We start from the raw sequence: 13,305 nt of genomic DNA on the forward strand, positions 1-13,305 counted from the left end.
CCTTCCCTTCCCTTCCTTTCTCTCTCCTTTCCCTCCCTTCCCTTCCTCTCTCCCTCCTTCCCTTCCTTTCTCCCTTCCTTTCCCTTACCTTCCTTTCTCTTCCTTCCCTTATCCTTTCTTCTTTTCCTTCCTTCCTTCCCTCCCTTCCTTTCCTTTCCTTTCCTTTCCCTTCCTTCCCTTTCTCTATCCCTTCCCTTTCCTTTCTTTACTTTCCCTTCCTCTCCTTTCCCTTCCTTTCCTTTCCTTCCTTTCCTTTTCCTTCCCTTCCTTTCTCCTTCCTTCCTTTCCTTCCTTCCTTTCCTTTCCTTCTCCTTCCTTCTTTCCTTCCTTCCTTTCCTTTCCTTCCTTCTTTCCTTTCCTCCTTCTATCCTTCCTTCCTTTCCTTTTCCTTCCTTCCTTTCCTTTCCTTTCCCTTCCTTCCTTCCTTCCTTTCCTTCCTTTACCTTCCCCTTCCATTCCTTTTCCTTCCTCCTTTCCTCCTTCCCTTCCTTTCTTCTTTCCTTTCCCTTCCTTTCCTTTCCTTCATTTCCTTTCCCTCCCTTTCTCTATCCCTTCCCTTCCCTTTCTTTACTTTCCCTTCCCTTCCTTTCCTTTCCTTCCCTTCCCTTTCCTCTCCTTTCCCTTCTCTTCCTTTCCTTTCCTTTCATTTCTCTTCCATGCCCTTCCCTTCCTCTCCTTTCTCTATCTCTTCCCTTCCCTTCCTTTCCTTCCCTTCCCATCCCTTTCCTTCCTTCCTTCCTACCTCCCCCAACACCCACACCCACCCACACACACCCACACCCACACACACACACACCTGATAGCTTGACATAGCCTGAGCGTTGGTCGTCCATGATATCAAAAAGCGTCCGCATAGCATTGACGAAGGGCTTGGGCAGGCCGTCCAAGGCACTGCCAAGACTGGTGGTGTTGGTGCTGGTGGTGGTGGTGGTGGTGGCGTCCATGCTGGCTTGTGTGGAGGTCATGGTGGTGGTGATGGTGGTGGTGGTGGTGTTTTCCTGTGGAGTATAAATAATAGGTGGCAATGATTTGGAGTTGAGTGGAGAGGAGAGGAGGGTGGAGGAAGGGAAGGGAACGGAAGGGAAGGGAAAGGAAAGGTAGGGAAGGGAAGGAAAGGTAAGGAAAGGAAGGAGAGGACGGTAAGGAAGGAAGGAATGGAAGGAATGAAAGGAAAGGAAGGAAAGGAAGGAAGGAATGGGGAAGGAAAGGGAAGGGAAGGAAAGGGAAGGGAAAGGAAGGAAAGGTAAGGAAAGGGAAGGGAAGGGATGGGAAGTAAAGGGAAGGGAAGAGAATGGAAGGGAATGAAAGGGAAAGGAAGGAAAGGGAAGGGAAGGGAATGGTGGGGAAGGGAAGGAAAGGGAAGGGAAGGGAAGGGAAAGAAATTGAAGGGAAGGAAAGTAAAGGGATGGAAAGAAAAGGGAAAGGAAGGAAAGGGAAGGGAAAGGAAGGAAAGGGAAGGGATGGGAAGGAAAGTAAAGGGAAGGGAAGAAAAGGGAAAGGAAGGAAAGGGAAGGAATGAAGGAAGGAAGGAAAGGAAGGAAAGGAAGGAAGGGAAAGGAAGGAAAGGGAAGGAAGGATGGAAGGAAAGGAAGGGAAGGAAAGGAAAGGAAGGAAGGGAAGGAAAGGAAGGAAAGGAAGGAAGGGAAAGGAAGGAATGGGAAGGAAGGGAAGGAAAGAAGGGAAGGAAGGAAAGGAAAGGGAAGGAAGAAAGGAAGGAAGGAAAGTAAAGGAAGGGAAGGAAGGAAAGGAAGGAAAGGAAGGAATGGAAGGAAAGGGAAGGGAAGGAAGGAAGGAAGGAAAAGAAGGGAAGGGAAGGAAAGGGAAGGGAATGATAGGGAAGGGAAGGGAAGGGAAAGGAAGGTAAGGGGAGAAGGAAAGGAAGGAAAGGAAGGAAGGAAAAGGAAGGAAGGAAGGAAGGAAAAGGGAAGGAAGGAAGGAAGGGAAGGAAGGAAGGAGGAAGTAAAGGAAGGAAAGGAAGGAAGGTGAAGGAAGGAAAGGAAAGGGAAAGAAAGGGAATGGAAGGGAAAGGAAGGGAAGGGATGGGAAGGAAAAGGAAGGCAAGGCAAGGGAAGAGAAGGGAAGGGAAGGGAAGGGAAGGGAAGGGAAGGGAGAAAGAAGGAAGAGCTGCGAGAATATGAGGAAAGGGAGAAGGAAGGAAGGGAGGGAGGGAAAAGAAAGGGAATGGAATGGAAGGGAAGGGAAGGGAAGGAAAGAGAAGGGAAAGGAGAGGAAATGGAGAGAAAAAAAAGGCAGAAGGAAGAGGAGAGAGAGAGAGAGAGAGAGAGAGAGAGAGAGAGAGAGAGAGAGAGAGAGAGAGAGAGAGAGAGAGAGAGAGAGAGAGAGAGAGAGAGAGAGAGAGAGAGAGAGAGAGAGAGAGAGAGAGAGAGAGAGAGAGAGAGAGAGAGAGAGAGCGCTTCCTGGGCCAAGCAAACTTAACTTATTTCCAGCACAGTGATTGGCTACCACTTGGCCAGTCAAAATTGAAGAACATGAGGGTGCGTGGCTGCCTTTAACATCCTAGTGAAACAGACTGTAGCGAACTGTCTGTCAGCCATAATGTAGCAAGAATGAGGTCACTTAGCTATAGTGACCTGTTGCTGCAGTGGTGGGCACCGATAACCCAAAAGTTACCAGTTAAGTATTTTGGCTCTAAAATCCTTAAAAACAGACCTAGTGACCTGAAATTTCAATATGTTTTAGCTTAGACAAAATGTTTCCCTAATAATTCTCCAGTTTCCCTACTTTAAAGGGTTACTTGTTACTTGTTACTTGTGTTTCTTATTTATCCGGTCCCACTTCCGCCAAAGCCCTCTGCAGGACCCCCATATTCAATTCATTAAATTTTCAATATTGATCACAACTTATATGCCATGTTAACAGGGTAATATATCCATAAGCGGGAGCCCTGGAATGATTGTCCCATGTGGCTCAACTGGTGCTGTGTCTGCCCACGATGGACAAGAACAAACCTGAATGAAATTTTTAGTGGACTTAAAGAGGAACTACATTTAGAAGAAGCTAATTGATCCGCTAACAGTTTCCAAAGTTAGTGTGAACGCTAATCAGCTACAGAAAAGTTAGCAAATGATTCAAAGTGTTACTCCTTCATATGTGTGTGTGTGTGTGTGTGTGTGTGTGTGTGTGTGTATTGCTTGCATAAGTGTAATTTTTGCAGACTGAATCAAGCCCCCTTGTATCCAGCTCACGCCCCCAGGGGAGTGTGTGCCCCATAGCTTGGGAACTACTGGTATGGACGTGTCCACCTCTCACATTACTGATTTCCAAAGGCCAAACATGGGATCAGGCGGGTTGTAATGAGTGTTTCCTGAGGGCCACGGTACAGAGGAAGGGTCACACTACCACCAGGGTCGTGAAACTGACCCTGGAAATGCCCACAACTCATGCGAAAGCCTTGCCAATGTGTGTGTGGGCTTGGGTGTTGAAGATATTACGAGAGAGAGAGAGAGAGAGAGAGAGAGAGAGAGAGAGAGAGAGAGAGAGAGAGAGAAATGGGAAGGAAGAGACGAAAAATATGCAGATAAATGAGAGAGAGAGAGAGAGAGAGAGAGAGAGAGAGAGAGAGAGAGAGAGAGAGATGGGAAGGAAGAGAGACGAAAAATATGCAGATAAATGAGAGAGAGAGAGAGAGAGAGAGAGAGAGAGAGAGAGAGAGAGAGAGAGAGAGTAGGTATACCCCACACACACTAACTTTCGCCTCTCTTTCCTCCAATTCTCCCTCTTCCTTCCTTCTTTTCTCCACGTTCCCTCCCCCACGTGACCTCTGACCCCTGACTCACCTGTGGCGCCGGGGACAGGTCAAAAAAAGCCTAAATCGGTCACATATCCACCTGTTCCCTGCCCAGCTAACGTGTAAACAAGGTTGGAATGCAGGTCAGCCAATAGGAGCCAAGAACGCCGTGACGTCATTAAGCCAGCCAATAGGAAGCGTTGAAATCCCTGACGTCATGAGAGAAGTAGTGACGTCATTGGTTTTGTCGGCCAATGGGAGGCTTGCGTGGGCGTGTGACGTCATTGGGTGCTTCCTCTGGGGGTGTTTAAATGAGGCACCTGTCGTTTTTTTTAATATAGTAGTTGGTTAGTGTTTTTATTTGTTTATTACGCGATTAAAACTATGTAATTAAATAGGACAATGAACATGGCTGCCAAAATAACGTAGATATCCCCCCATGTTAAGAGTTTAGTTACGACAATTATTTTTTCTTCTCTGTTAGGTTTCGTTTAGTGTTTAGTCGTCTTAGTCTGTTTATGTTATTATTCTTTACCTAGATAGTCTTTGTGTTTGTGTCTTGGAGATAGAGAGGCGAGTAAATATGGGAACCGTCCGTGTGGCAAGACTGTCCGTGAAAAGATTTACATAGATTTACATAGAAAATCAGAGCACACAGACCCCATGGTCCAGACTACTAAGGATTTCAGAGGCTGTGCGGCCTCGTTTTTTGGGAATAATATCGTAACGAACAATCGTATCGGTACGAGATTTTGCGACAGTGTATTTCACACACTGCCTTAATTTTGAAGGGTATCGCCAACCGCCACAAGTAGAGAATAAAGGCACTTGTCCCTATACCAAGAGGGTAAAGTCATCAGTGTCAGGCAAAGATACGAACACAACTACCAGAGGCTCCGCCCACCTTGTTCCTCTTCCCTCCATCTCCCGCCTCCTCCCTTCTCTCTCTCTCTCTCTCTCTCTCTCTCATGTAGCTTCGTAACTATAATGAATGAAAGGCATGCATTAATTGTAGTGGCGTTATATACTCTTTCTAATACTGATAGGCATCCTTTAAATAAAGTTGAGAGTAGGGTAACGTGTTACTTACATAGCCTAATTACCTCCGTAACTATTGGTAGCGTAGTGGTTTGGTGGTTTATGGTGTACGTTTTCGTAGGGCTATTGTATAGCATGTACCTACTGATAAAAGTAATGGTGCTCTTATCGCCAAATTATAGTGGTGCTATTAATTTTATTGTCAGGTAAGAGCTGAAAGTATGGTAACGGGAAGAATTATGAAGGTATAAAATGTTTGAGGTAGTACTAAAAGTGAATCACTGAGTGTGGATGAGGGACACTGGTTATGAGGCTTATATTAAGGAACTTTATACAATATAGTGATGGCAAGGACACTCTTGGTTTACTAAGGATACAAACAAGAATATTCAAGACTTTAATCTTCTTCACAACTTAACACTAAATCCCCATCATCACTGTCACAGTCAAGGTTAATAACGAGAGGATCGACACTTTCATGGATATTATCCGTTGTCCAGTAGTCGTCCTCAAAGCGTCGTGATCGCCGAACCGCACCTTCCCACACCTCGGCTGTGACAGAAAGTCTGGCCTCCTCCATCCTGGCTTGCAGGTCAGCTCGTGTGAAACGTTGCAGTGAGGAGCGCACGTGTCGCTTCATGACTCCCCACACCTGCTCAATCGCATTGAGCTCAGGATGAGCAGGTGGCAGACGAACAATCTCGTGGCCCGATGCGCGGATGATGTTATCCACCTTGTATTGAGGATTTGGCCTGTTTTCACGGCAGATACTGAGGAGCTCAGGCCGTGTAGCTTGCTGTGGAAAGGCTATGTCTCGCTGCTCCAACCATTCAATGATGTCCGATTTCCTTGTGGCAGTGGTGGGGCAGCGACTCTCCTCAGTCAGTTGGCTATGGTATGGAGCATTGTCCATCACTAATACTGCCGGCTGCTCCAGGAACGGCAGGAGCTGTGACGTAAGCCAACGAAGGAAAAGCTGCCGTTCATTTCTCCTTGTTAGTCGACGCTGGTATTCTTGGCAGGGAAACAGAGAAAGGAGCTGTCAATGAAACCATCCTCTGTGCCAGCTGCGACTAACAGTAAGCGTTACCCTTCTCCTGGAGGCACCTGGCGGCTGTACGTCACACTGGTGACAGGCTGCGTGCTGTCCACCCACTCCATGTTGTGGTTCATCCTGGTGGTGAACCAGGTCTCGTCCACGGATACCACCATCCTGTTCTCTTCCCGGTGTCTTTTCAGCGTTCGTAGGGCTTGTCTCCTGCGGCACACGACGTCCATGGACTCCTTCCTGACATAAAATTTGCGCTGACATTTCTTATACCGAATCCCATTTCATGGAGCAGTCGCCACAAGGAAATCTTCGAGGTTTCATCAGGGATGATGCTAGCTGCCTTTAAGTTGTCTGTCAGGAAGCGAGAGTGAAGTCCTGCTTGACAGCAAACTGTGCGTGTATGTGGCGGCGAATGGCCCGATCGTGAAGCTGTCGATGACGGGCTGAGCTGGAGGTGCTGGTGGTGTGTCAGGCCGTGACCTGGTGCTGCGCTGCACGATCGACTGCACCATCTTCACTGCATCCCTAAGGCCGCAGCAGCACGGTGGTAAGGCCTGAGTAGAGGAAGGACAATATGAATAAATAAATGATTGATGTAAAGTTCCGTAAAAAACAAATATTGTCATGGTTTAGAAATAAGTTTCGGCATGACTAAGGCTGCGATTCTAATGAGCGGAGGGCACAAGGACTTATTTACTATGTTAAACAAGAGAAAACAATAAAAACTTACCTATTCAAAGCAATCTTAAGGCTATTGCTGGCCTTCTCCTTGTTAAAAAAGTTAACAAGTCGCGTGACAAACGCATTTCTGCAGCCATGGCGACAGTGCTGTATCTTAGTGGCCATTTTATCTTCTCTCTGGTACACTTGACGACTGGTGCCGCGAGTCAAAGTCAGGTGACGAAGAAAGGTCGCAAATAGGAAAAAAACAAAAACAAACGAGAGAGAAACAAATACAAGCGAGCAATCGTTCTACCATCAATCATGGTAGTCATCATTTACCACCTCCCCCTACTCTCACATGTCATTACGTCCACGGCCCAGATGTGTATCACTATGCTCAAAATTAAAGTCCCAGTATCACATCAAGCATGCCTTAATTGAAAAAAAAAAATCATTCTCGAGTATGTATGTATCTTCCAGAGAGAGAGAGAGAGAGAGAGAGAGAGAGAGAGAGAGAGAGAGAGAGAGAGAGAGAGAGAGATTGAGGGAGAAGGGAGGAGGCGGGAGATGGAGGGAAGAGGAACAAGGTGGGCGGAGCCTCTGGTAGTTGTGTTCGTATCTTTGCCTGACACTGATGACTTTACCCTCTTGGTATAGGGACAAGTGCCTTTATTCTCTACTTGTGGCGGTTGGCGATACCCTTCAAAATTAAGGCAGTGTGTGAAATACACTGTCGCAAAATCTCGTACCGATACGATTGTTCGTTACGATATTATTCCCAAAAAACGAGGCCGCACAGCCTCTGAAATCCTTAGTAAGTGGTCTGTCCTTAAACCTAAGTGATTTTACATTAATCAGATGGCTCCAAAACGTTGCTTTTCTACTCTAGTTAATATTAAGTTCAAGGAAGTGACGGTCGAGCTTGTTTTTAAAGGATCGAGTCAATCGTGTTACACTGGACCACTGATGGAGGGAGCTTATTCCATTCTCGCACTACAACGTTGGTGAAGAAAAATTTGGTGCAGTCTGAATTTACTTGTCTACATTTGAGTTTTGTGCCATTGTTCCTCGTTCGCAGTGTCATCGATCATAAACAATTTTGTTCTGTCTACATTCGTGAAACCATTAAGTATTTTAAAACATTCGATCAGTTTTCCTCGGAGGCGACGTTTCTCAAGAGAGAACATGTTAAGGGTGGAAAGCCTTTCTTCGTAGGATGTGTTGCGCAAGGAAGGGATCATTTTTGTTGCTCGACGCTGAACACCTTCTAGTTTAGCAATGTCCTTTGCATGGTGGGGAGACCAAAACTGTACCGCATATTCCAAGTGGGGTCTGACTAAACTATTGTAGAGCGGAAGTATTACATCTTTATTTTTTAATAAAAAGTTTCTTTTAATGAAGCCCAACATTCTGTTCGCTTTATTTGCTGCATCGATGCATTGATGTGAGATGTGTGCATTGAACACTTGTGAGTTTAACGCCGCGTATTTCGTAATCGAACTTCTTATTTTTTGTTCCAACTTGAAGGACCTGGCACTTGTCTACGTTAAAGGGCATCTCCCATTTATCCGACCAAGCTGAAATTTTGTGCAAATCCTCTTGGAGGCTTTGCCTGTCTTCGTCAGTGAGAACCGAGTTACCAATCTTTGTGTCGTCTGCAAATTTACTAATGCGATTATTGAGTCCAACATCCACGTCGTTGATGTAAATAATGAAGAGCACTGGGCCAAGAACCGAGCCCTGAGGGACGCCACTAGTGACCGGCGCCCACTCTGAGTTAAATCCGTCAATCACCACTCTTTGTTGTCTGTTGCTCAACCAATTCGCGATCCATTGGTTTACTTGACCGCCAATGCCTATTTGCTTTAATTTATAAAGTAATTTATGATGTAGGACTTTATCAAACGCTTTCTGGAAATCAAGATAGACTACGTCCACTGATTTGGTTACGTCATAAATTGAGAAGATGATCGTTATAAAAGGTCAGTAGGTTTGACAGGCAGGATCTTTTGTTACGGAAGCCATGTTGTGAATCCCCAATTAATGAGTGGCTTTCTAGGTAACTCACAATTTTGTCTCTAATTATGCTCTCAAGTAGCTTACCTACAATTGAAGTTAGACTAATGGGTCGGTAGTTACCTGGTATTTTTTTGTCTCCTTTCTTAAAAATCGGTGTCACGTTAGCCTTTTTCCAATCCGAAGGGACGATGCCTTGTCGCAAGGACATATTGAATACGGTAGTGAGGGAGGAGAGTATTTCGCTCTTTATTTCTTTAAGCAGTATAGGATATACTTTGTCGGGTCCGGGACTTTTATTTGTTTTAAGTGAATGGAGAGCTTTAAGGACTTCATCGGTTGTTATTTCAAAATTAGGCAATGCATGCTCGAGATTTACAATAGTACTGGTGTTGTTGGTAGCGAGAGGAAGACTGTTAGTATTGTTACGAATGTGCTGTATGTGAATGATTGTATGTGTAATGTGATGAAATTGTAGCATGATGCAGTTAGCTCAGCATGGTGCAACTCTACTTGTTGGGACAAGAGAGACAGGAGGGGGCCCGGGGCCGCCGGGCAGGAAGTGCTGAGTCGAGCAGTGGGGGAGCAAGGGTGGCTGAGGAGTTGTAGTGGAGAAGACGCGTGTCTGGGCTTGAGAGTGTTGAGCTGCTCCGCTCGCGAGCTGTGTGCTTCCGGTGTGCGTGTCTGCCGTGCCCCTGTACTGTGCCTGATTAACTAACTGTTCTGTGCCCTTGAAAGTTGCTGTACTGTGTGAGGAACCTGTCATTAAACTAGAACTTAGTGTTGAACGTGTATCCTTTGTGCCCTGCCTCGTTCACTCCTCCTCTTGGTGTTCTGTGTGGGCCGCTGTGAGTGACTGGTGCCCGTGTGGTTGTTCTGGTGGGGATTACGCCACCTGCCTGCCCGTGGATGGTGTGTGGTAGGGGGGGTGGCGTAACACTTGGTGTCAAAGGAGTGGGGATAAGTGAACAGTGAAGCGCGCCGAGTGTCATGGCGTCCCCCAGTGGTCGCCGTGAGGGTGAGGAGACGGGCAAGGCCGAGGCTGACCCGGGTGAGGTGAAGCCGGGCCAGATGGACTTGTTCGCTGCCATGCTGGCCAGTATGAGGCAGGATTTAGAACAGAGGGCAGACGAGAGGGCACGCGAGCAGGCAGAGAGGGCAGAACAGAGGGCAGACGAGAGGGCACGCGAGCAGGCTCAGAGGGCAGAAGAGAGGGCTCGCGAGCAGGCTCTGAGGGCAGAAGAGAGGGCAGACGAGCAGGCCCGCCATCTTGCCGAGGTCCTCCAGAGCTGTTTCTCGTCGCTGAAGGTGGAAACCCAGCAGTACACCGACCAGGGCTGCGACAGCGCGAGGAGTGAACGGCTGGAGGAGGTGCGGACCCAGGAAGGCGAGGTCCGAGGCCTGAGGGAGGCGGAGACGCAGCTGCGAGAGGTGGCACCGTCGCACGCGGAGGAAGAAGGCTCAGTTCTGGCAGGAAGCGCCGGGGCGGCGGTCCTGCAGGGGCCTATCTGGGGCTCCTGGCAAGGACTCCTGGAGCCTGGTAGCGTCGTGGCGGCACCAGTAGCTGCCGCAGGAGGTTGGGGAGCCCCCGCCTCGTTGCCTCCCTCACCCCCACCCTCTCCTCCATGCCAGCCGGCTCGCAGGTCACGTAGTCCGCTCTCTCCCATGGCAGCAGCGAGAGGTGGCAACGTGGTGCGGGGAGGAACAAGAAGCGTCACGTGCTGGCGGCGGGTGCACGGGTGGCGGACTGGCGGGCTCCGCGCGGGGTCCCTGGCAAGGGCCCCTGAAGCCCGGTGGCGTCGTGGCGGAGCCGGTGGAGGCTGCAGGAGGCTGGGGAGCCGTCGGAGCCGCTCCTTTGGGTCCAGCTGGTGCTGGAGTCGGACCCATTAACCCTGCCTCGTTGCCTCTCTCACCGCCTCCCTCTCCGCCATGCCGGCCGGCTTGCAGCCCACGTGGTCCGCCCGCTCCTCTGCGGCCCTCGGCCTCCCCTGCGCTCAGGGAGGCTTGCCAGCGGGGCACGACGGAAGTTGGCGTTGAAGGCCCAGTTCAAGATGCCAGCTGCTGCCCAGGGCTGGGGCGAGGATGAGAAGGCGCTGCTGCTGACGACAGCGCTACGGGGCTCAGTGGACGGGCCCGGCCGCTTGGTGGGGAGCGCCGAGAGGACCTTGGGGCGGCCTGACATGCTGGCCGCTACGCGACTCCAGGACGCGCCACAGAGGCTGTGTGGCGTCACGGGGCACTGCGTGCAGTCTGAGGGCCCAGTGGAGGCTCGTATCGGCGTAGGCAGCGCTGTGGAGCGCCGGCCGATGGACGTCGCCGATCGAGACGAGCCGTGCGTGCTGGGCCTCGACTACCTGCCGCAGGGCGAGGCCTGTGCCGACCTTGGACGGGAGCTGGAGAGGCTGCGCGGACAGGCGCCTTTGCTCCCGAAGGTCGGCTGTGCAGAGGTAGTCGCGGCGGAGCGACTGCACCTTGCCCCGGGGACGGAGGCCAGGGTCCTGTGTTGCCGGTCGGATGCGATGCCAGCGGAAGGCACGGTGGAGTCCACGGAGGGCCTGCAGCTGCCTGGTGGTGTGGCAGCCGGAGGGAGTCTCGAAGGAGCGGGGGAGGAGTCAGTCACGGTGCTGGTGGCTAACTCCTCCGACGAGGCTCGGAAAGTACCCGCTGGTGCCAAGCTGGGCACCTGTGAAGAGGTGGAACAACAAGAGGAGGCGTCGGGGAGCGCGGAGTCGGCCGCTGTGAGGCCGCTGCCCGACTTCCTGGAGGATTCGGCGCACCGGAGCGCCGCTCACCTGACGGAGGCGCAGACGAAGGTGCGCCACACCCTGGCTCGGTGCGCGGACGTGTTCAGCGGGGGTGGATTGGACCTGCTGGGCTGCACGGGGTTGGTGAAGCACAACATCAGCACGGGAAATGGTGCGCCCACCAGGAGCCCGCCCCGACGTGTTGTGCCGGCCAGGAGGGAGGTACTGCAGCGCGCCGTCAACGAGCTGGCGGCGCAAGGGGTGATGGAGCGGGCAGTCAGTCCATGGCCCTCAGCAGTCGTCCTGGATATGAAGAAGAACGGCACGCAGCACTTCTGTGCGGACTGTCGGGCGCTGAGGGACGAGACTGGCGAGGACTCTCACCCCCTGCCGTGGACCGACGACGCGCTGACGAGGGCCTTGGAGTTCGGGGCATTGACGACGATCCGCGGCCTAGCGGCGGCCGCCCCGCCCTGCCATGACTTCCGGGGCCGGATGGCGAAGGTGAAGATGAAGGCAGCGTCGATGAAGGCGAGCCCGGAGGGCCTCCGTGGCTCGTGCGGGGGCTGTGGCAAGAGGGGGCATAGGTGCAGTCGGTGCCTGGGGGAGCGAAGGACGCGTTCCCTCGACCGGCTGAGCCCCGACGCCCTCCAGCCGCGCTGTAAGGACTGTGGCCAGTCTGGCCACCGCTCGAGCGCCTGCCCCAGGCCCAGGGACGCGGCGCGGGCGGAAAGCGCGGACGGGCTGGAGAAGGGAGCCGACTTCCAGCCGTCTCCCGCCCTCGGGCCCCGCCTTGAGTAAGCTGCCGCCGCCCGACCAGCGTGTTGCCAGTGGGAGGCTTAGCGGTTGTAGCCACGACGCGTGACAGTGTACACCGGGGGCTGAGGAGTGCTCGGCGCGGCCTGACCCGGGGTAGTGTGTACTGCTGGAGGGGCCAGTGGAGGCTCGTATCGGCGTAGGCAGCGCTGTGGAGCGCCGGCCAATGGACGTCGCCGATCGAGACGAGCCGTGCTTGCTGGGCCTCGACTACCTGACGCAGGCCAGTAAGGCTCGTGGTGGCCTCGGACGGGAGCTGGAGAGGGTGACCGGAAAGGTGCCCTTTGCTTCCAGGAGGTTTTCGAGCATGGCTGCGTGGGGAGGTAGTCACGGCTGAGCGAGGGCACCTTGCCCCGAGGGTGGAGGCCAGGAGCCGGTGTCGACTGTCCCGAGCGTTACGTGGAGTGGATGGCGTGGAAGAGCCCACTGAGGACTGGCGGCTGGTCGACGGCGTGGCTGACAGGCGGAGCCCCTTGGGGGCGCGAGAAGAGACTGTGGAGGACGTGGTGGAGGACAGACTGATTTATGTATATTGCATGTATTTTTCTGTGTTCAATGTTCGGCCGGGAGCTCAGGCTACCGGTGGATTTGGCCACGGGGCGGCCTCCCGACGTGAGCTTGCCCACCGTCACCTCTGGCTTCGCAGCGGCACTGCAGGAAAGCCTGGCTGAGGTGCACCGACGCGTACGGGGCAAGCTCAAGGTGGCAGGCCAGGCCATGAAGGAGACATACGACCGGCGCAAGAGGGACGTGAGCCCCAGCAGCAGCGAAGGGGACGTGTCAGAGGTCGACCAAGGGGCGAACGAGAACATGGGCGGTGCGGGCGAAGCGGCAGATGTCAGTGACAACCCTGAGCAAGGACTTGGGGCCGACGACGCCGCTCTGGGTGCCACCGCCTGCCTGCCGCCGCCCGCATCCCAGCGGCGCCCTCGGCGAGAGAGGCGTCGGCCGGGATGGTCAAGAGACTTTAGTGATGTCCCAGGGGACTGATTAGTTTGATTAATTTCATGTTTTGTTTGTTGAATGTTGGGGCAGCCGGGTCGACTGCCTTCTGAAGGGGGAGATAGTGTTACGAATGTGCTGTATGTGAATGATTGTATGTGTAATGTGATGAAATTGTAGCATGATGCAGTTAGCTCAGCATGGTGCAACTCTACTTGTTGGGACAAGAGAGACAGGAGGGGGCCCGGGGCCGCCGGGCAGGAAGTGCTGAGTCGAGCAGTGGGGGA

The 13,305-nt window shown here is 52.2% G+C and overlaps 1 protein-coding gene across 1 annotated transcript in view; it reads right to left on the bottom strand.

The window, feature by feature from the left end:
* Positions 1-3,894, bottom strand: part of LOC126988330 (homeobox protein Hox-A3-like) — a 28,114-nt gene extending 24,220 nt beyond the window's left edge. Inside the window, exons 1-2 of the mRNA XM_050846387.1 lie at positions 3,798-3,894; positions 797-998 (exon numbers count right to left, since the gene is read on the bottom strand). Of these exons, the coding sequence (XP_050702344.1) occupies positions 797-965 (169 nt within the window). The 5' untranslated portion in view covers positions 966-998; positions 3,798-3,894. The remainder of the gene's footprint in view (positions 1-796; positions 999-3,797) is intronic.
* Positions 3,895-13,305: the final 9,411 nt, after the last annotated feature.

The sequence above is a fragment of the Eriocheir sinensis genome, chromosome 69 (assembly GCF_024679095.1).
Source record: "Eriocheir sinensis breed Jianghai 21 chromosome 69, ASM2467909v1, whole genome shotgun sequence".
Lineage (NCBI taxonomy): Eukaryota > Metazoa > Arthropoda > Malacostraca > Decapoda > Varunidae > Eriocheir > Eriocheir sinensis.